Source organism: Mus caroli, unplaced genomic scaffold (genome assembly GCF_978045245.1).
Source record: "Mus caroli unplaced genomic scaffold, Mus_caroli_1 scaffold_15, whole genome shotgun sequence".
Classification (NCBI taxonomy): domain Eukaryota; kingdom Metazoa; phylum Chordata; class Mammalia; order Rodentia; family Muridae; genus Mus; species Mus caroli.
Window position 1 is genome coordinate 37,793,125 of NW_028227270.1, and position 21,995 is coordinate 37,815,119.

The 21,995-nt window shown below is 38.6% G+C and overlaps 1 protein-coding gene across 9 annotated transcripts in view; it reads right to left on the reverse strand.

The window, feature by feature from the left end:
* Window positions 1–628: 628 nt before the first annotated feature.
* Mef2c (myocyte enhancer factor 2C) overlaps window positions 629–21,995 on the reverse strand; it is a 144,689-nt gene continuing 123,322 nt past the window's right edge. For 2 of the 9 annotated variants that reach the window (XM_021179834.3, XM_021179832.3), the window contains exons 7-11: window positions 15,141–15,313; window positions 13,478–13,501; window positions 12,464–12,593; window positions 11,753–11,888; window positions 826–5,950 (exon numbers count right to left, since the gene is read on the reverse strand). In XM_021179834.3, coding sequence (XP_021035493.1) covers window positions 5,629–5,950; window positions 11,753–11,888; window positions 12,464–12,593; window positions 13,478–13,501; window positions 15,141–15,313 — 785 coding nt within the window. In that variant the 3' untranslated portion in view covers window positions 826–5,628. Of the gene's footprint in view, window positions 5,951–11,752; window positions 11,889–12,463; window positions 12,594–13,477; window positions 13,502–15,140; window positions 15,314–21,995 lie in introns of all 9 variants that reach the window. The other 7 variants (XM_021179835.3, XM_021179844.3, XM_029468445.2 and 4 more) reach the window with 7 other exon arrangements.

Here is a 21,995-nt window from a genome sequence, read left to right on the forward strand (position 1 = left end):
TCAGCTTGCTTGGTCCTTTTGAGCCTTTCTTAACCCTGATCATCGCCCAAAAGGAAAGGCAAGGCTGTGCTAGCCAAGCAGATTTTAAAGTCTGCACACTCTGGGCCTGTTCTTTGCTGTACTCACAAGATGGCCAAAGTCTCTGAAGACTCTTCTGACAGCTTTCAAGCTCTCATTAGTTCATGAGTTTCCTGAAACAGGGACTGCATACTCATGCAACTTGGAAGTTACCACAGAAGTCACAGATAATTATTGCTTAATAAACCATTGCTGGAAATCAATTAAAGGGAAAAATTATACATCCAAAGCCATGTGCAAAGTCTCCAGGATGCACTTTCATTTTTCAGACCAAGAATTATTGCTGATGTAAAGTCCAAATCATCTAACTGCCTGGTAGCATTGCCCTTTTCTTCCTGTTAGTTTTCTGTATCAGTTCATATTCATTTCTTAAAGACACTCATATAAGAAATTAAAATTGGATTATGGTAATGTATATAATGTATAGTTTTAACAATGTATGTATGACTCTGCTGTTTAAATATCAAATATTTAGATAAAGACCTATGTTTCCAACTTTAAAAAAATATTTATTTAGTTAATGTAAGTGAGTAACTATAGCTATCTTCAGACACACCAGAAGAGGGCATCTGTCCCATTACAGAGGGTTGTGAGCCACCATGTGGTTGCTGGGAATTGAACTCTGGACCTCTGGAAGAGCAGTCAGTGCTTCTAACCACTGAGCCATCTCTCCAGCCCACTTCCAACTTTTTAAAACAAACATTTTGATTAAAAAAAGAAAGGCTTCTGAAAACACTTTCTATACGTTTTAGTTAAAACAATGATTTATTTCACTGGAGTGCTTCTCATGAAGAACCTGGCAAGTTTTGTCAATAGACAAGCAAAGATCTTCATGGAGCTGCTTGGAGAAAGAAGCTGAACTAGTCTGTAAAGAGCTTCAACTTCCCAAACTGGCTGAATATTATCTTAAGAACTGTTACCCAATTCACACCTTCCCACACATACCCATCTTTCCATACATTTTGAGCTGAAAACTGAGAAAGCTCATTTGTACTTGGGGGAAAAACTGCTTTAAAAAACATGATAAAGTGGAATAAATTTAAACAGCAAAACATTAATTAAAAAAAAAAACGCACCACAGACACTGTATCACTAAGAAAGCCAGTAACTTTACTGAATTGTCTGCAAAATACAAATTATACCTTATTTCCAGCAGGAGAAACTTTTGAAAATTTCCCACTTGAATTCACTACAGACAGCTGAATTTAAGTCCCTTGAGATACACACGTGTGGTTAGCTTAGGTATACCATCTTGTCATCTAGTGGCGACAAAGTCCAGCTTATGCCGCTGTGAGCCTCTATTTGAATACTTGTTGCAAATGCTTGTATGCCCTCATTTACAAGCTATTTTAATTGTCATTGAATGGAAACAAGTCCCCAGAAAAGGAAAAGGAAGAAAAACGATACGGCAAACCATCTGAAGCAATCCAAGCTTCATGCCTGCAGTGACCCTTGTCTGTTTACTTCAAGGGTACACTGTTGCATTCAAACCACAACGAGAATCCAACACTTAGCAAAACCTCTCTGAATTAAACTGAGGTATCAATCAATTTGAGGTATGGACAGGGAAGGCAAAATGCAATACCCGATTATGAATGACCAAATGGACAAATTTAATGCAGTAGATATGCGGCTTGGATTGCTCCACATCTTTGGTTAAAACATAGTAAGAAAAGCCTTTAATTACATCTGTAGTCTGAAGCATTCTAACAGACACCAGCATTCAAGCAATCTTCAAAATATCTCTAGTGGCAGGAAATTAACGCCATACAACTGACGACACCGTAGCAGATGGCAGAGGCGAGAACAGATGAAGTACGCCATGCTTAGGCAACAGCCTTTATTGAAGGTTCAAGTGGCTTCTTCTTTAAAGTAAATTTTTAAAAGAAAGAAATACAAAGCATTTAGTTTTCGAAGGGACAAAAAAGGGGGGATCAAGGGAGCAAAATGCTATCTCAGAAAGGGTGAGTGTGTCGATAAACAAATACATAGAAGTGAGAGAGGGCAGACACGCTTTTTAAAAGTGTATTGGAATTTGCTCTGAAATTCCCATGTTAGTTAACCTTTCAATAATGTAAAGATGACAGGCATTTTCATATTCATCATTACAAAACATTAAATTCCACCTTTGGGAAAAAATAAGCAATTTTACTAAAAAACACAAGTTTAAAAAGGTTGAAATCAACAGCCTCCACACATCAATGTGCACAGTCCACAGGCTGCATGGCTTGCGCCTGCTGCTCACCATTATCAGAATTTCTCAGCTCACCGTTACTAAAACTCTTTTAAAATAGGGTTCGGTATAACAATACTTGCAGTCATGTAAAATGCCATTTACGGTCCTCCTACTTGCAATGATGACTGTTGTTTAATATGCTACTCTAGGCCAGGTAATGTAAAATAACGATCCCCCAGAGCTCTGCCCTAGACGTCTCAATACAAAGAACTTTGTGTGATCAAAACCCATACTAGATTTGTAAATACAATAAATGGTGAGTTACAGAAAAGGCAGGGGCAAAGACAAGACAGTGCCTGGTGATAGAACGTGACTGGTCACAATAAAAATTGTGCTTCTCATTAAATCATCTCTACAAGTCTCAGATTGTCCCTTCGCTATCTGCTACGACAGTAGTGGGAACCAGGTGACTGGCATCCATTTTTTCAAGTGAGTCTGTTCTTCTTGAGTTTGTAAAAAAACAAAAACAAAAACAAAAAAAACCCAAAAAACCCCACAAAACCTATTGTCAGAACTGCTATAAAGAGAGGAGGCCTCTGCTGGCACATGAGTTCACTCTAGCTTCAGCATTACACACTTACACTCGCTTTGTTGCGGAGGCAAATGACAGCTAAAAATTTAATATGGCTATTTCTTCATATTTTATATGACCCTTTCCTACCCACTGGTAAGATTCTATTGATCTTGATGAACAAATGCACTTTGAAAGGACAAGGAACATTTGTGATATGCTTGCATATTTAACACACATTTAATAATAAACATGAATTCTCAGGATGGAATCAAGTCTGGAGTGAAATAATGGCTGATTTTCTTTATCACTTTATGTGCATGTTTGAATGTACACATGACCATGCAAACAGATGTGCAGGTAAGCATGTTTGTAAGGATGGTTTCCTGTTTTGCTTCTGCCTAAATACTCATCTTCATGTTCCATTGATACCTTTAGTAGTAGAATATATGTGAAATGGTTGATGTCTTTATTTTGTTTTTAATATATAAAACATTACTACAAGGCAGGCTAGCATTCTATACGGATACCACCAAAGGTGCATTGTGGTCTAATTCTGGATTGCAGATCAAGTTAAGAAAAATATAGCCTCGTTAATAAGGTCTTTTGGCTTCTGCCACCCAGCGGCAGCCTTTTACAGTGAGAAACATGTAGCAACTATGCAGGTAAAGGGGAAAAAACTGGATAAGCACGTCCTACCCTTGACCTGGCAGGACTAATGTTACTGCATTCTTTGTTCTGTATGCCAGGATTAATGACAGGATGATCGACAGATCTTCACATTCCAAGAGAAGGGAATCATTCCTAGCCTGAAATATCACTTCAACACTATATATTGACTCTTTATGGCACTCACTTTTAAAGGGGCCTGAAAATTAATCCCTTACACAAGAATATTAGACAAGAGTTAAATTATCTTGAAAATTAAAAAAAAGAGGGGGACATAGAGAAAGGTTTCTTTTAAAGTGGGATTTCTTGAAATGGCTGTTAAATTTCTTTATTGAAGAAAAAATAGGTGACATACATGCTTTATGCAGAAGTGACATTTGGGGGTCCTGACACATCAGGCTGTTCAACAGTCCTATACTGCTGACAACATTGTTATGGGTCAGTTAAAATCATGAAGGTGGACGCCAAGTAACTATCCTTTAACTGTTTTCTTCCTCTCCAGCACCCAGTCTTTCACCTTGTTCTCCTCCAGAACTCTGTAACTTATCCATGAAGTAAAGCAGGCCAGTCGCCCCCAGGACCCAGCTTGCAGGACTTAGGCTCCAACACAGCTTCTTACTCTGGGCATATTTCTAAAAAACATCAAACTCAAGGCTGAAAATGAACTATGTAAATTTAGAATATGGGCAAGTTAGGATACAAACTTACAGAATTCCAAGATGTGTGGTGAAATGGAGGGATCTGAAAGGGGCCCTGCTTTTGATAAAATGAAAAGAAACCAACAAAAGAAAACAAAACCAAAAAAACAAAAACAAAAATAGTTTGAAAGAAACCAATTAGTATATACAATGGATGTCAGTTGACCCAATAGTTTGCTGACGTTTTAAAAACAATTTAGGATGTTGCAATGTAATATGTTCTAACCCCACAGCTTATCCTTTTGACAGCTGACCTTGAACTTATAAAATGTATGCAGAGTAAAAGAAATCAGAAAGAAAATAGTTACTCAAATGTGCAACTGCACAAATATACCCCCCTCCCGCTATTAAGAAAACAAACTTCTGCCATTACCATAATATTATATATATTAGAAAGCTATACACAAGCATGTTAATTTCACAGATTTTTAAAAGATTCTTAATATTTTATATAATTAGAAATACACATTTCAAAAACAAAACTTCTACAAAGAGAAAACAGTTATCTTGGTTAGCAAAGCATGGAGATCCTCATGGCTTAGGGTAGTGCTTTCTATACAAAAAGTCCTTGGTGGGTTTTTACAGGACTGTTTAAAATATTAGCGAAGCTATTGAGGGAAAAACACATTTTGGCTTAAGTAAACTACAAAAAGCCACAAATGCTTTGCAAACTCTTTCTTACCTTTTATATGAAAATAAGCAAAATGTAATGTACATATTTTTATATTTTTATTTAATAAGAGATGCAGACCCAGATTTATTTAATTAAATATGTTAGCTCTCAAACGCCACACTTTTTTTCCTTTCCTTTTCTTTCCTTTCCTTTTCTTTCCTTTCCTTTCTTCTCTTTTCTTTTAAGGTAGGTATGGTCCTCTCTGAATGGTTTCTGATCCTTTTGAATGAGTGCCGTACGCCAATGATATGCCTGCAGGTTTGTGAGCGTGCTTGGATGTTAGGTGACCGGCATGTTCCTACAGTTACCGTTGGTCACCACTTGCCGGGTCTGTCCAAACTTCTATACATTTTTCTATATGTTGCATAACAGCTGCTCTCTCTTTCAGTAAAGATCTGCCGCTTTTGGCAAATGTTTCCTTTTGTCTATTTACATGTAAATAACGTTGAACCTGCAACATGACACTATCTATTGTAACATACATTTTGCAAAGGGTCACAACAGTGAAAAGAAGTTAGCCTTAAAATCTATTTTGTACAAGTGTTCTGTTGTACAACTCAAGTGCTAAGCGTATCTCAGCATTTCTGTTTATCTTTATACTGTATCACTGAGGCAATTTAAAAGTACTTTTACAAAACAGAGTACCTGACTTTTTTTTTTTCCACACACGGCACATATAATGCATATCGACCCCCCCTTCCCCATTAAGGTATAGCACACACACACACTGCAAGAAAAAAAAAACTATTAAGTAATAATGTGATCATGTTGCCCATCCTTCAGAGAGTCGCATGCGCTTGACTGAGGGACTTTCCCTTTCGTCCGGCGAAGGTCTGGTGAGTCCAATGGGGGAGTGGAATTCGTTCCGGTGATCCTCTCGGTCGCTCCCATCATAGGAACTGCTACAGCTGCTCAAGCTGTCAACAGGAGATCTCCCCGCCTCGTGGCGCGTGTGTTGTGGGTATCTCGAAGGGGTGGTGGTACGGTCTCTAGGAGGAGAAACAGGTTCTGACTTGATGTTGAGGCTTTGAGTAGAAGGCAGGGAGAGATTTGAACTCTGAGATAAATGAGTGCTAGTGCAAGCTCTGTAGGAGGAAAGGAAACCCAGTTACAGATGGAGGAGGCCTGCAGGCCCCGGAACTCACATTACAAACACATCAGCTTAAAGACTTGCATAGACTCTAGTGCATGCCCCGCGTGAGTGCAGCTAGGCACTAGGGGCAGCACAGCCTAGAGCCATGGAGAATGTCTGTGCCTGGTGGTAAACACACTATTTAACTGGCCCAGGCCTCAGGAATCATCTCCAGCTCCTAAGAGACTCTGTAACTGTATAGATTACCTTTTCATAAAGGATTAAGACATGGTACAACAGTCGTTCTGTGTTCACGGAATTTTCCCCTATACTATTTCCAACCCTTAATTTTCTGAACCTGGGAAGATGGTGTTTGATTTTTGAATGGGACTTTTTTTTTTTTTTTACCAATGCCTGTATTTGAGATTATTTTAAAAAACGTGTCATTTAAAAAAATTTCTCTCCCTTCAACCAATATGCCCATATAAATGGAGATAGATACTACTAAGGGAAAGCAAACAGCTTGAACCTCAAATGAACAGAACACATCAAACACTGTATAATTATATATAACTGATGAAAAGTTTGGGAGGGGGAAGGCGGAGGGAAAAGACTGAATATTATTTGCAGAAAATTTAAAAACTGGTTTAAAATCGTTTCACTAAAACTGATCCCTAGCTGGATTTTCTCTATCCTTTGCAGCTGTGTCTGCAGTTCACAATTCCTTTAATCTTAACATGGCTAAGCAGCAGTAACAATGGGTGCTTAAGGTAACACTTCTCTTATTTATAACTAATATTAACGGGTGAATCTGTTGTTACTGAAGGAAAGAGTGTGGCAAAGAAGGATGGAGTGTGCCATTGATCTTCACTGAATGAGCGTGCTCTCTGGGAGACTTAGGACAACCCTTAACCTAAGAGAAAATCATTAAGCCATTAAGTGTGGGTTGGCGTTCAGTGACTGTGATCAGGGTGAACCGTGCTCTGTCGCTGTCATCAGTGCTGAGATTTTTTTGCGTGCTTGTTTGTTTTGTTTTGTTATTGCTTCCTGATCGCACTGACATGCACATCTAGTCAATCTGATCCAATTGTACTGTCAAGAAAGTACTGCCGTCTCTTTAATTGTGGGATATTCACAGAAAATAATTATATGTACAGAGACACCAGCTTTAAACAAAAGGAAGCAAGCCTACCTATTAATGTATGCAATTATGCAGCTCTCTAACAGAGAAAACTACGTGTGGGCAAGTGTCTTTCTGAACAGCGAGACAAGGAGAGTGTATTTTAGAGACAACAGTGGAATAACTTGGGTCTGGCCTTTTGGGAGATGTGACACAGGGTTAAGATGTACAGAGATAGAAAATTAGTCAGAAACGAATTTATCTTTGAGTAATATTTTATACAAAAGCACCACCTACTGGTGAGGAATGACTCTCCCCTTGTTAGTGGATGCAGTAACATGGAGGACATTAGAGAGGGGGCTCTGTACTGCTTTAAGAGCCCTTCTTTTTTAGGCAGTCTGAGCTCAGCTATAGATGTCAATCACAGTGCACATGGTTTTCAAACTCTGTTTATTCGTGGAACTACTTATCTGAAGCTTACTATTTTAGTCTATATTAGATCTCTGATTTTTCTAAGACTTTTAATTAAACTGTCTTTAAATAAAGATTATATTAAGATGGGCGACAGGAAAACACCTGTATTTCAAAGGCTTCATAATGGTGGACTATTTTATTCTGGTTCAAAGTTACTTAATGATTCATTTTGATGTTTGAGGAAATCCTCTTTTGATTTCAGGAAGAAAGAGTTTTCCTGGCTCTGGGTAAGAAAAGCCATTCACTAACATTTAATTAAGTGCTTCTGCTGTGGATCATACAAGAGCTTAATAGTAAATGCAAATTAAGAGCCTTGAAATGACACAGCATATCAATAAATACTTTTCTTCACTCTTCAACATTTAGCTTCTATTTCTCTAAATACAGTAGAATGGGAAACTAGTGAGTTGGGTTACATAGGTAACTTGTCTATATAAATTAATTTAAAGGTAGTATAGACAATATGATGTGCCTTTAATGTTACCAGAAACATGAATTATCCTTCTATTTGTTTCAGTTCCCAATATCACTGGTCATGCAGAAGTTTCATTGCATCTTGCTCCCCACAAAAGATAGAGTATGTATTTGTTGATAACTTTTTTCCATGACTGAAACAACTTATCTGGTGGTGGGATTTCACTTGACAGTACACATGTACACAAGCTGAGCTGGGTAGCTGTTGGAATTAAGTCTGCAGCACAGAACTCTATATGGTGTCTCCATCTCAACTTCATTTCACTTTACTACAGTCCGCAGCATAGACTGGCTAATCTCTGCTATCAGAGGTACTTTCTTGCCAAGAGAAGGCAGCTTTAATACTACTTAACTGAATATATGCTAGCTTGTTCTTGGGAACAAAATATAGCCGTAGATAATTGTGAGACTACAGGTGTGAGTGACTGAGAAAGAGGTAGGAGGAGGGGCGGGGTCAGGCACTCGGGTAATTTGTCAGGCCCTCTGAGCTACTTCTAATCCACTATACAGGATTTTAAGCCGAGAAAGCTACCCTTCCTTCAAATTTCTCAGAGATAAAGTGTGAATAGTTTTATTTAAGTTCCTGTCACTCTGCACCCCAATAAAATCAGGTTTTCTTACTAGACTTATCTTTTCCCTATCTGTGAGGCAAGAGGCTCATTACATATACCAGTCTGGCCTCAAACGTTTAATCCTCCTGTCTCAGCCTCCTAAGTGCTGAGATGATAGGTGTGCATATAGCACTCAATTCAATCCTTTTTTTTTTTAAAAAGAGATCGATTTGTTTTATTTATGTGTATATGCATGTGTGTCTGTATGAGCATATGTGTGCAGGTGCCTGAGGAGGTCAGGAGAAGGTGTTAGATTCTCCAGAGCTACAGTTACAGGCATTTGTGAACCACCTGACATGGCTGCTGAGGCTTCTGCCTGACTAGTAAACACTTTTAGTTGCTGAGACACCACCTGCTCAGGCAATGCAGTCCTGGCTGGCCTGGTACTTACTATATAAGGCACTTGGGACCACATCCAGTCCTTGAGACTAACCTTTTAAGAATAACATTTATTCCATGCCTCCTCCACCCCCAACTCCATTTTCAGTATGGATTGAGTCCTGTCATCAACAACAACAAAATGTCCCTTTTCTGGAAAATATTGTCAATAAAAACAAAACAAAACAAAAACACCTAAAAGTCAAGGGTTGTTCCTCTAAAATGTCGAGTTCCCCTCCAGGCATGTCTCATTCTACACAAAATTAACACTGCTTCTCATCTAAACTCACTGGATAAAATGCATGCTGCATAGTTTAAAAAGCCTAGCTTTGAAGACAGTGCTTTAAGGGGCAAAGTGCACATGTTTTTCACAGACAAAGAAGAGTTCTATTATACTTTTGCAATTTGGAGAGAGAATTATAGTAGCCATTTTAGGCTTCTGGGAGGACCGACTTTAGTGGAGCTAAAAATCTCTCCCTTTCTTTGCTTAAACTACAGTTCCTATCCAGAGGACAGGCACTCAGTGCAGGTGTCTGTGGGTGGTTTGACTTGCGAAACATATTAGTCCCTTTCACCATAACTGATCCATTCTCTCGTAAACTAAAGCAGTTTATATACTTTATTTTACAGAAACATTAGAACTTGGGGGTTTTCTACAGAATAGTTTGTAAGGAGATGAGACAGCTTGTCTGAATCCACCTTTAAGGAAGCCACCGTCAGAGAGAACTAGGGAGAACATGTATGGTGACAGAAGAGGTGGTGTTGACAGTGTTTCATTCTGAGATGTAGGGACGTGATGAAGATCAAGTGCACACCGTACACTAAACTCAAACTATGCACACGATGGTTGGCTCTGAAAGAAATGGTAGGAATGGAGTCCTCAGCTACTTCAATTCTAGTTTCTTCTAGTCGGGGTCTCCACTCACTCCCTTTTCATTTAAGCCTTGTAGAAATTATGTTTCCTCCATGTGATAGGTTTTTAAATTGTGGGTATGGTCAAAATAACAAATATGTGTATAACCTCATAACTAAAGATGATCTGGTGTTACAAGCAAAAGAGATGTGGCATTCTAATGAAATGGTGGTACTTAAATGTTTATTGTGTATTTGTTTATTCTGTGTATGTGAGTGCAAGCACCTGAACACCTATAGTAACCGATCCTCTCCTTCCACCACGTGGATCCCAGCAATCCAAGTCAGGTAGGTTGTCATAGTTACTAAGTGAGGTTTGTTGACAAGCAGCTTTAGCCCTTGAGCCACCTGGATGGTGTGATTATAGGGCTTTTTGATATGGATAATGTCTTTCAGGGGAATGGAATTTAGTGCTATGACAGATGAATTTTGTGAAAAATGAGAAATGAACAATTCATTTTCTTACTGACAAGAAGTAGTATAGTATTGTGAATATGTATGTAAACTCCTGTGGATGGTATTTTGAACTTGGTGGCAATTTCCAGGAAAAAAAGTTATTGCAACCAGAATCTACTTACATAATTAGCACTGGAGGGAAAGTTTAAATGTCTTAAAAAGAGAAACTCATTGTATAAAATGTAAAATATGTTAAAACCCTTGATACATCTTCAATGTCAACTCTCTTTCAAGAAAGCACAACCATAATGCAATGTGGATTTGCTTCATTGCACACACAGAAGGCTAGGTTTCCCATGGCAGTGAGTAGTCAGTGAGGTGGCCGTGGCAAGTGCTGACTGCTGAATGGTATCTCAGAACTCTGATCTATGCTCTGCCCATACCAAATGATGTTCAGTGGGAGAGGGGAGACAAAGGGGCAAGAACAGTGAGTGATAGTAATGATTAGTGATGCCTGTTTGCATCACTACCTCCCTAGGCATACAAATACAAGACTAGTTAGTTAATATTACTAATTGGTAACTAAAATGGCTTAGTAGAAAACTGAAAGTGGAGTGAGTACGTAGGATGTTGCTAAAATATGATAATTTATCTTCAAGTAGTTATATTCCACTTTCTTTTGAAGATGAACTGAGTTCTGGAATTATTAGTTCAAATTAAAGTGAGGTGTCTGGTATAACTCTTGTATGAAGGGGTGCCAATTCAGGGCATTTCTGAAAACTGCTCTATAGATAAAGGACAGAAGTCATCTATGACAAAGATATACCTCAAAGCAACCACAAGGGGGCAGAAAGATACATACTTTGACCAGAAAACAACAAAAGTTATTTTTATGCCCAATATTCAGTAATTAGTACTGCATGTGCTAATTAGTATTTGTGCATATATTTTAACACAATGGCTATAACTAGACAACCTATGCTATTATATATGTTACACACATTTAACGCCTGTCTAGAAATTCAATAGTTGATTCTATGTACAGTAGACTCATATTAGAGGAAATCATGTAGTTTGTACTAAATGAGAACCTCAGCTCAAAAATGTAAAAAAAAAAATTTAACTATAAATACTTTCAATTTCCCATAAAAACTTCAGAAACCTCACCCAAACCTCCACTACTGACAGAAGGAGGAGGAAACAGACCCTAGAGTATTACGGAAAGGCTATATATAAAGAGTATGCCTAACTGTTAGCACTTGCCCTTCACCAACAAACACGGGAAGGAATATTTAAGCTACTTGAAATATGTGATCGGAAAGTGGCTTTCCCGGCAATCAAATGTTATGCCCCTTAATGGACTTGAAAGCGCATTGTTGAAGACAGACTTTTATCATGTAAAAGATACAATCTCTGATTATGATATAAAGAAGACATAACTATTGCTTACCCCAACTGACTGAGGGCAGATGGCGGCATGTTATGTAGGTGCTGCTGCTGCCAGCCAGTTACAGAGCCGAGGTGGAGCGCACTGGCAGTGTTGAAGCCAGACAGAGATGACAGATCTGCGCTACTCAGAGAGTACTCTAGATGGGAGCGAAGGAGCGGCAAGGAGAGAGAGAGAGAGACAATTAGAAGACTGTCAAATGGTAAGCAAAATCACACAGATTCAACCTCTAAAACATACTTTGAATCAAAGTTTTTGATTTAGGAAAAGAAGAAAATAAAACACCAGGGATAATTTGAATTTAAAAAGAGAAAGATATTATCCATCTGAGTAAGGATGTCACAATAGAGCCACAGTAATAGATCCTGAAACCTTAGCACATTATGCTAGCTTTGTTTAAAAGTGTAAAGTATCTATATATTTTATGATCTAGAAATAGGTTTTACATCAAAAATCTTCAAGAAAGTGAGTGTTCTAGTACATTAAAGAGATAGTAGCTCAGTTTCTTTGAAATACTGAATTTGATTTGAGTAAATAAAACTTCCCATCACTTAAAAAGGAGCACTGTAGATCACTGAGTAAGACAGAGGTGCTTGTACCATGCATTCTGGACACAGGCCCCACATGAGCTCCCAACAGGGCAAAGAAAATAACTTTTAAAATATGCTTTTTAAAGTGTTTACTGTAATATTTGCACATAGCAAAGCTACTCACCAGTACCATATGTTGTTGAAATGGCTGATGGATATCCTCCCATTCCTTGTCCTGGTAAAGTAGGAGTTGCTACGGAAACCACTGGGGTAGCCAATGACTGAGCCGACTGGGAGTTATTTATCCTTTGATTCTTTTAAAGTAAATAAAAAGACATTATTGGTGGCAGATTTTAAAAAGTTAAAAATATTAGGTCTCACTATTAGTTTTCCACATAAAGAAATAAGTTGGTACAAAGCTCATGAAATTAATCATTTAACATGTGTCTCTATGAACTCTGCCAACCCTATCATTTACAATCCTTCAAGAGACCAGCTGTTGCCATAGTAACCCATTACATCAGTATCTCCTAGGCAACTGAACTAGTAACAAGTACCATAGCTTTATTATGGGTAAAAACAGACTACGTTGAGAACTGATGAAATATGTATACTGTACTGCTATTGTTTCAGTTTTATTCAAATGCAAATTTAAAAATTAAAATCAACCATAGTGGGTTTTTGATCAGTTCTATGTACAGCAGATCTGATAGGTATGATTCAGGCTATGTTATGACCAGCAGGTGGCGCTAGGACCACTTTCTTCTGCTTCGCCTTCCTTGCAAAAGGATGGCAAAGTAGCTAATGCCAGTATTTAACTCCTAATAGCCAGGAGGTAAAAGATGCATGCGCTCAAAATACTGGTATTTTAAATCTTGAAAGAATAAGTGTCTTACTATTTAATAGCTAAAGATGCATTTTTGTGTTTTGGTTTTAGAGGAAGTTCAGTCTTAATATTTAAAACATGGTCTTTAGGTAAAAGGTGGGGACAGAAGAAAAAGGCCTACAAAAACCAGCTATGCTTTCCACAGGCTGTCAATGATCCTAGAAATTAATGGTGTTTAAGCATAATCAGTACCCTCATTTAGTGAGGTAAGTTTTAAAATCTTTCTGTTTGGTCACAGCTAGCACCTTTCACTGAAGTAGTTCTGTTATCTTCCCGAGCATGCCCTTCAAGGGACGCGTCCTTCCCACTTACCAACAGCAGATCCACATCCTCAGACTGAGAGCATGGGGAAGGAGGGAAGGAGTTTATTAATTAGTGTCTGTAAATATTTATAACTGTGAAAATCTTTCTAGCAAAAGGAGATGCATCTTCTGATAGACGCAACAGTTTAAACAGCTTGGCACATGGGATGCCAAAGACAACTGCTTAACAAAGACATTCTTTGTTTCTCTTAGTGAGGTGTTCCTTGTCTCAAACCTGAAGACTGTCTATCTGGTTTGCAGCACAGGTCAGTGTCTCTCTGTTTACTGTTGTGCACCGTACTTTGATAAAAAGATAATAGGAATGTACTTTAAACCCTATTTGCTAGAGGAAAAGGGAGTCATACCTGACGAGAGAGAGAGAGAGAGAGAGAGAGAGAGAGACAGAGAGAGAGAGAGACAGAGAGACAGAGAGACAGAGAGACAGAGAGACAGAGAGACAGAGAGAGAGAGAAGGGGGGATGATCCATGGGAATGTGTCAGTTTTAAGGGATGTGGGATAACTGTGCTGAGAGACACTGTATGCCCTGCCTGACCCACACTCACAACATCACTGTGGGAGGTTTTATTTCTTAGACTCAGGCTTTTCTAAAGGGAATGTCACATGTTATTTGATTTTAGCTAGATGCACAAAATAAATATATAATAAACAATGAGTTCACAGGACTATTTCACTCCTAGGCATGGCACAGAACAGAGAATTCTAAAACAAAGCAAAACAGAAAGAAATGTCTGTGGGATAATTTAAATCTATCTACTAAGTCTTTGTTATATATGTTCTCATTGTTAAGTTTTGCTGATTTGGAGAACACTTTGTCATCTATTGATCTATCTATCTATCTATCTATCTATCTATCATCTATCTATCTATCTATCTATCTATCTATCATCTATCTATCTATCATCTATGTACCTACCTACTACCTATCTTTGTTTTTTAACTTGATACGACAATATTCTTTTCATCTTATGCACAAGTCTCAGAGCAAGAAAATGATACAGCATGAGATTTTATATATGCTTAAATTTACATTTCACATCTATATTTTTACTTAAAAGCATTTTACTACTTGTTTTGGTTTAAAATGTAACATCGGTTCTCAAAATTTCTTGGGTTCTGAGAGTTAGATATTTTCATAAACTACAATAGGCAAAGATTAACTGAGGCAATGCAAAGGCATATGATATATTAGATATTAAAGAAGTGATATGTAAGAAAGGATTCTCAATTAATGTAAGAAACTTCTTTGAGGAATCAGTGAAAGTATTTTTCATTGTCAGTCAGCATCCTGAGAACATAAGTAGCTCAATAATGTAAATATTCTCTCATGAAATACCTCACATAATTATGGAATTCCTATGGAATATGGTTTGATCAGGGTTAGAATTATTTTTCTAAGTATAAACAGACAGTCTTATGAAGGAATGTTTTTTTCTTATTCTAGAAAGACTATCCAGAAGAAGAGCTTATTGGAAATTTTTAATATAGGAAAGGAAAATGCAAAATCAGTGACTACAACCCCATCAGTACGATTAAAACATCCCCAGTCAGTAGTGTTAATCGTCTGGGATGTCCTAAGAAATTCCTATCTAGACAATTAGTAGGTACAGATAAGATATCATCAACATGTATTAAGAACAGAGCTGTGCATTACCACTGATGGCATCGTGTTCTTGCTGCCAGGTGGGATAAGAACGCGGAGATCTGGCTTACGATTATTCATTCCTAGATTCATAGGGGGAGGAGATTTGGCTTGTATATTCTTGTTCAGGTTACCAGGTGAGACCAGCAGGCCTGGTGAGTTCCGGGGGTTGCCGTATCCATTCCCTGTTAACACAAGAGATGACAAAACTCAGGGAGAAATTGAGGCGCATGCATGTTTTTAAAGAACAGCTCATATGAAGATAAAAGGGTACGCCTAGCTGTGAGTCATACAAATCAACACATGAAGGCTGACTGATTTAACCTCTGTGTGAAAGGCAGCTTGCCAGTTAGTTGTTTCATATACCTCCAAAAGGATATTACAACCTTTTTATTTTTATAAGAAAGCAAATCTTTAACTTGATCAGAAATCTGCATATCATATGCTTTTAAAATGTATTATTGTTATCATTTGTTATTATTATTATTTTCTCCTCCCTCCCCCACCCCCGGAAGAGATTCAGACAGCCAGTTCAGGATCTAAGAAAAGCACATAACTGATCCTGCACTTAATTGATGAGTTTGGCGGAGGCTGGCTGGAGTGACTCACTCTTCCAGTTCTTTGGTTTGGGTTTGATTCTGTGTCTGTGTGTCCTCAGATGAAGAAGGGGCAAGGCACCAAGGCTGTAATTTCTAGAGCGGGCGGGCGGGCAGGAGGAGGAGGAAAAGCTGCATGCGCATTTTGCTCTTCAGTCTTCTCCACTCTTAAGTGAACACTCTCTCTCCATGGCCTTTCTTACTTCAAGTTTACTCTCCTCACCAAATTCAGCGCACGGCCTGAAGCCTTGCACACTTCCTGCTCCCGAGAATCTTCAAAAGTGGCAGTCTTCAGGCACAGAAGCCCTGGTGCCTCCAGGCAAGTGCTGACTCATTCCGACACAGGGAGAGTCACTAATCGCTAAGAATTATGGCTCTTCCAGCATCTGATATTTAGCCTCCTACTAACAAAGTAGGTATTTGAAAGCCTCTGTTTCCCACTTTTTTTTTTTTTTAGAATTAAATTTTTTTTATTAGGTATTTTCCTCATTTACATTTCCAATGCTATCCAAAAAGTCCCCAATACACTCCCCCCCACCCACTCCCCTACCCACCCACTCCCACTTTTTGGCCCTGGCCCTGTACTGGGGCATATAAAGTTTGCAAGTCCAATGGGCCTCTCTTTCCAGTGATGGCCGACTAGGCCATCTTTTGATACATATGCAGCTAGAGTCAAGAGTATTTCCCATTTTTAAAACACACTACCCTCACTGATAGAAGCAGCTGAGGCGTTGTTGGAAAGGCATCTTGAAGTGGAGTAGGAGCCAACCTGGGAAGCTATCTGTTGGTTTCCTGAGGGATAATAGGAGAAACCCACTGCTGGATTCAGTAATGCTTCCTAGAAAACTAGCCAGTCGTCTTCCAAGCACCATTAAAGGAGATGGTTAATTTTTATTGTTATAGTCATTATTATCATAATTATAAAACACAACTATCTATTACTCTTAGAAGAAGGAGACCATGTGCTACTCAACAGGAAGGCAAAGGCAGCCTTGGAGGGCTCTGAGATGTCTTTGCAGTTAAGCAGTGCACACTTGTGGAACATACACAAACAAACAAGAAAACCAAGGGCAAAATGGTTGGTTGTAGAATAATATAGATTATACATTATTCAATATCTATGGGAGAAGAGATTACCTAATGCAGGTTTAGGAAGAGGTAGGAACTAATGTGTATTTCAACAAAGGAGAAGAAGAGTTAAGTTAGGCAGCTGACTTGGGTAACTGGGTAAGAGGAGGGCTGAGGGAGGATTTCATCTTTAAGAAAACTGGGAGGGATCTGCTTACAAAGGAGCCAGTGAAAACAGGGTTCTCTTCGTAGGTGCTCTTTGGAGAAGATGGTCAGTGGGGACTTCAAATTTTATGATGATATGTTAGACGTGGAGAGTACCCAGAGTTTCAGAACAGTGATAGAAACTGGTCCCTGAATGGTTAGACATCTACAACACTGGAAAGGGTGGTCTTGGGAAAGCCTATGTGTATGGATCTTTCTTGAGTCTATGGCAATGGCTTCAGAAAGAAAACAAGGAGTTGGGAAGGGAACGCACAAGCATGTTTCAAAGAGATACTTACAGAAATGTTTTGCTATGCCAATGCTAATTGTACGAAGTCATGGTTTCATTATGACATGCTCGCACACTTACACAATGCACTTCAATATATTCACCTTTTCTTGTTCCTTCTACCCCACGTTGGCTCCTTTCTTCCCAAACTGTCCCTCTGGGGACTCTTTGAATTAAAATATATTTGGGTCATGTGGTCCAAAACACACTTGTTCTTCATATCCAATTCATTTACCTGCCTTGTTTCATGAATAAATGAATAGGCTGAATATATAAAAACTCGCAAGGTTCAATCTTGCAACTGGATCATGGTAAAAATTAACAAGTATCTTGAGGCAAAATGAAAATAAAACAAATGAAACATCCCCCAAAACAAGTGCCAACTACAAAGTCGTTGTTTAAGAAATTTGCACCGAATTTGAATACAAATTAGTCTTCTATAATAAAACATCAAGAAAAGTTGCTAAATTATAGCTAGCAAAATATGTCAAACCCCAAATTATCTGTTACAGTTAATTTGGACAGTGTTTGATGGTAAAAGTTCTTACATGAAACAATACATTTGCTCTTTCTCACTAAAAGAAATATAAACAAATTGTATTCTTTAAGAAAGATAATGGGTGAGTTAGGATGCACAGAGGAGTTCTGTGTTTAATGGGTCTCCTTGGAACATTATTTTGTGTTAGGGCCTCTGACAGAATTGTAGAGTCCCTTCACGAAAAGGAAAGGAGGAGACCAAGATATCTGCAGCATGCATTCCAGCCTGCTGAAGTTCCCATGCGCGAGCGCACACACACACACACACACACACACACACACACACACACACACACACACACAGCGACACACATCACAAACATGTTAACCCTCTGTGAGATCTGGTTTAAATAAACCATCAAATGGAAAGTTAGCCAAGTAATTTCAAAAGAAGAAGAAGAAGAAATGTCAGTTAAGCAGTGCAGTGAAGCCTGAACGGATGAGAAACTAAAATCCTGCCTGGGTAGATGCTGATGCTGGTTTGCATGGAGGAGTAATTCTGCTAACAGGAAGTAAAACCACGTCATGACATGTGCTGCCCTAAGATAGGACAAGCACGGGGCCAGTGTGAGAAAGTGGAGAGCTTCACAGAGGCTGTGCAAAAAAGTCTCTTCAAAAACAGTTTCTATGGTAAACTCAGAGACAGTCCAAAAAAAGCCCCAGTCTTTCTGCCCACATTTTAAAACAGCGCTTTGGAGCGGCAGTGAGCAGGGGAAAAGGAAGCACACATACGTGGTTTTCCACTCAGTAAACACCTCAGAAGCAAAAAAAATGGAATCAAAAGCATTCTATGTCTCTCTTGAAATATGTGCTGCTATTTGGAAATTACACCATTTTAGAAGATTAGTTCCATAGTTTTAAGGTGTCATGTACATGTTAACCCTGTGTGAGATCTGGTTTAAATAAACAATCAAACGGAAAATTAGCCAAGTAATTTCAAAAGAAGAAGGGTAAATGGCAGTTAAGCAGTTAAGCATGACATTTTTACACTTATATTTTTGGATCTTAAAATTATTTTTTATGAACAAATAAATGCTATTTTTTATGAGTGAATTTCTGCTATTTTTAGAATATTGTGCCAGCTAGCATTTTGGAGAAGTATAATAACCATTTCTGTTTCCAGCCACCAAATTGTTATTCTTTTGGCATAATATAGATTCAGGAATGTGAGGCTGTGGACCCTAGACCAGTGATATTGAAACCTATCATTTGGAAGTCAATGATGAATGCATGTGTGTGGCTCATTGCTAAGAAGAGCCTGCATTTAAGTTGGCTGGGAAACCACAGCCTCCTTCTCACTCAGAATGCTTTGGCCTGTGTGGAGGCTGAGGGCCCACCTTAAGATAAATTCACCAGAGAGCATGGTCACACTTAACTTCAGGGACCCAGGAGGTGGGAAACACCACTGCTCAACAACCTTCTAATATACAGATTCAACTTTCTTGATGCTATGTTTTAAAATTATACTCTACTTGGACAATTATCAATTTAGACGTGACCGTATGCAGATGTCACATTCTTCTGACCACTTGAAAGGACAAAAATTATAACGTATGGTAAATGGATTTCCTGATTATAGATTATAGGAAAATGAGGTACAGACGGACTTTAGAGTTCAATGAAGCTTTTATAGTTTCATTTGATTAAAAATATTGTTTCTTATGAACCATTTTAGACTTTTATGATGCAGTCACGTGAAGGAAAACAGGTTCTACCTCTGCTCCTACAAGTATCTAATAAACAACAAAAGCAGTGTCAATAGTCAAGATTTCAAATATAGTGGTGATTTTCCCCCACAGTTAACTTAAAAGCACTATTCTGCCTTTTCTACTTCATTTGACTTCACTCACTCCTACTTTAGGAAGCTGTAAATTTAGGGAACACCCTCCTGGCTGCAAACGTTATGAGGCAGGTTCTTGGCTTTGTTGCGCAGTGCTCTGCTGAGCGTCCTCTCCTCTGAGCCCATAGGGCCACAACTTTCTTGGACGTTTAGGCATTAGGAGCCTTGTCATTTATTCTTTGCTTGTTTTAGCTTTCAATTATAAATAAAAGCACATAATATTAATAAGCACAAGGCTGAAGCTAATATTTGGGCTTGTCAATTCGTGCTCTCTTCCTTCCATCTCTACCTTGTACAAGATACCAAATCTTGTCCAAATGTCTTACGAAAAAAAAAAAAAAAAGGCCGGCTTGCATTTTTTATTTTTAACCTTTTTTTTTTTTTTTTAATGTAGGCTTCAATCCCCATTTGACCAAGTCTTTCAAAGTCCTTCAACCATTCTTTATTCGCTGGTTGAAGGACTTCTCTCCATATCCTAATTTCAGCTTCAGGAAAGTCTGAGCTGTATGCAAGCTTCTTTGTACATGTGTGATGTTGGTTAGCACACTTGGGGACATCATTCTGTCTAGTTCTGATTCTCCAAGTACTGTTCAACACAGCTGAATCAGTATCCCTGCCTGTCTCTCATGGCTTTCTATAGACAACTCATGATGTCTAACCTAATTTCCAATGGCCTCCATCAGTCTCACGCCCTCTGAACATGCCTGAGTCTTTCCTCTGTTAGTTCAAGGACTGGCAGTGTTCACTGTCCTGTTTCATTCGAATTTGTCTTTTAAGGAGCAGCTATAGTGGCAACTGTTTCATGGTGCCTTTCAGATAATTTCTGTCTATATTGCACTAACCCTTCTCCAACTTTCTGCTGCAATTAGAGGCAGTGATACTATATGATGGGTCATTTGTGTAACATTTCATATATTGGAGAAACATGCAAAGTAAGCTAGAGGGTTAAAGATTACTCAGAAATGGCACCAACAAGTAAGTTACTAGGGAACAGGAAGTAACAACTGAAGATGCAATAAATGACTTGTTAAACTTAGTCACTGAGGGTCTCTCCTCTCTATGCTACTTGTGAAAATTTTCTATTTAGATCCTCATTATACTTTGGTGGTCTGTACCAATAAAACAAGCTAACAACCATATGGCATGGATTCGCAGAAGCAAGGTGACTATCCATCTGCTGAAGGTCATTGAACCTTCTTGTCAGTTTGTCATGCCCATGATCCATTCTCTAGTGCATGGCAATGTGTACCTTGGGGCAGGATGACCTAAGGTGGGCATTTCCCCCCAAGGAATCAGAGACTTTAAGAGGACTGAGCTTTCCTACTGCCATAGGATCTCTCTTAATGTAACTCTCAAAGATTGTCTTAAGTAAAACTTGGTTAAAAATGGTGGACAGTAATACGGATACATAGCATGTGACTAAAGCAATGCTATTTGTATTCCTGTGATATTTTGTTTCTTGTAAATAAGTTTTTACTATTAAAAATATAAAGGTTTCAGTATCTAACAGAAGAAACATCAACATTAGATGCCCAGTATTTCTTAGTCCTCAATAAAATATGTGCTTGAAAAAAAATGGTGCACAGTGCCCACTAAGGGGATATAAAGTTAGAAGGTTAAGAAAGACTTTTCAGACACAGGGAGCACAAAACCACAAGGTTGCTGGATCCTGACAATTTAAGAAGGAAAGTGTTCTGTGAAGGTAAAATACTGGCTGTTTTAGGATATACAGTTTTCAATATTTGAAAAGGTGGGATTAGTCAATGCCATACCTTGGAACATGTTAACTTCATACTAAACTCTTACTGTCCTATAGGAAATGTGCAGCCAAGGAAAGCTCCTGAGTCATTAGCACTGGAAGCATAACTTGGTGTGTTATGAGACAAATTCTTAAAATGGGTTAGGCTGCTATTCGGGAAGCTGGTGCACAGAACACACTAAACACACAGATGAGAAGAGACAGCAGAGATGGCTGGTTTACTGGCAGTCAGGAGCTGGCTGGCCATGAAGAGAGCCCAAGCCCAAGTAGGTTAACTCAGGTTCTAATGATGCTTAGTTCCTTCAGCCGGAGAGAGCTTCTGCCTTCTCAGTATTGTGAAAGACAAGAGGAGCCTCAGCGTAATGTGAGTCCCAGGCACATTTTGTCAACTGGCCATGCAACAATAGCAACAATAGCAAACACCTCAAAGCTTCATCTGTCAACCATCTGACATCAAGCATACACATTCTCTCCCCACAGCAGTACCAGGTACCCCAAAATTGCCATGTGGCTGGCATGAAAGATGGACAGAAAAGACCATTAGTCCTCACAAGAATAGTCCTGTGAGATGTTA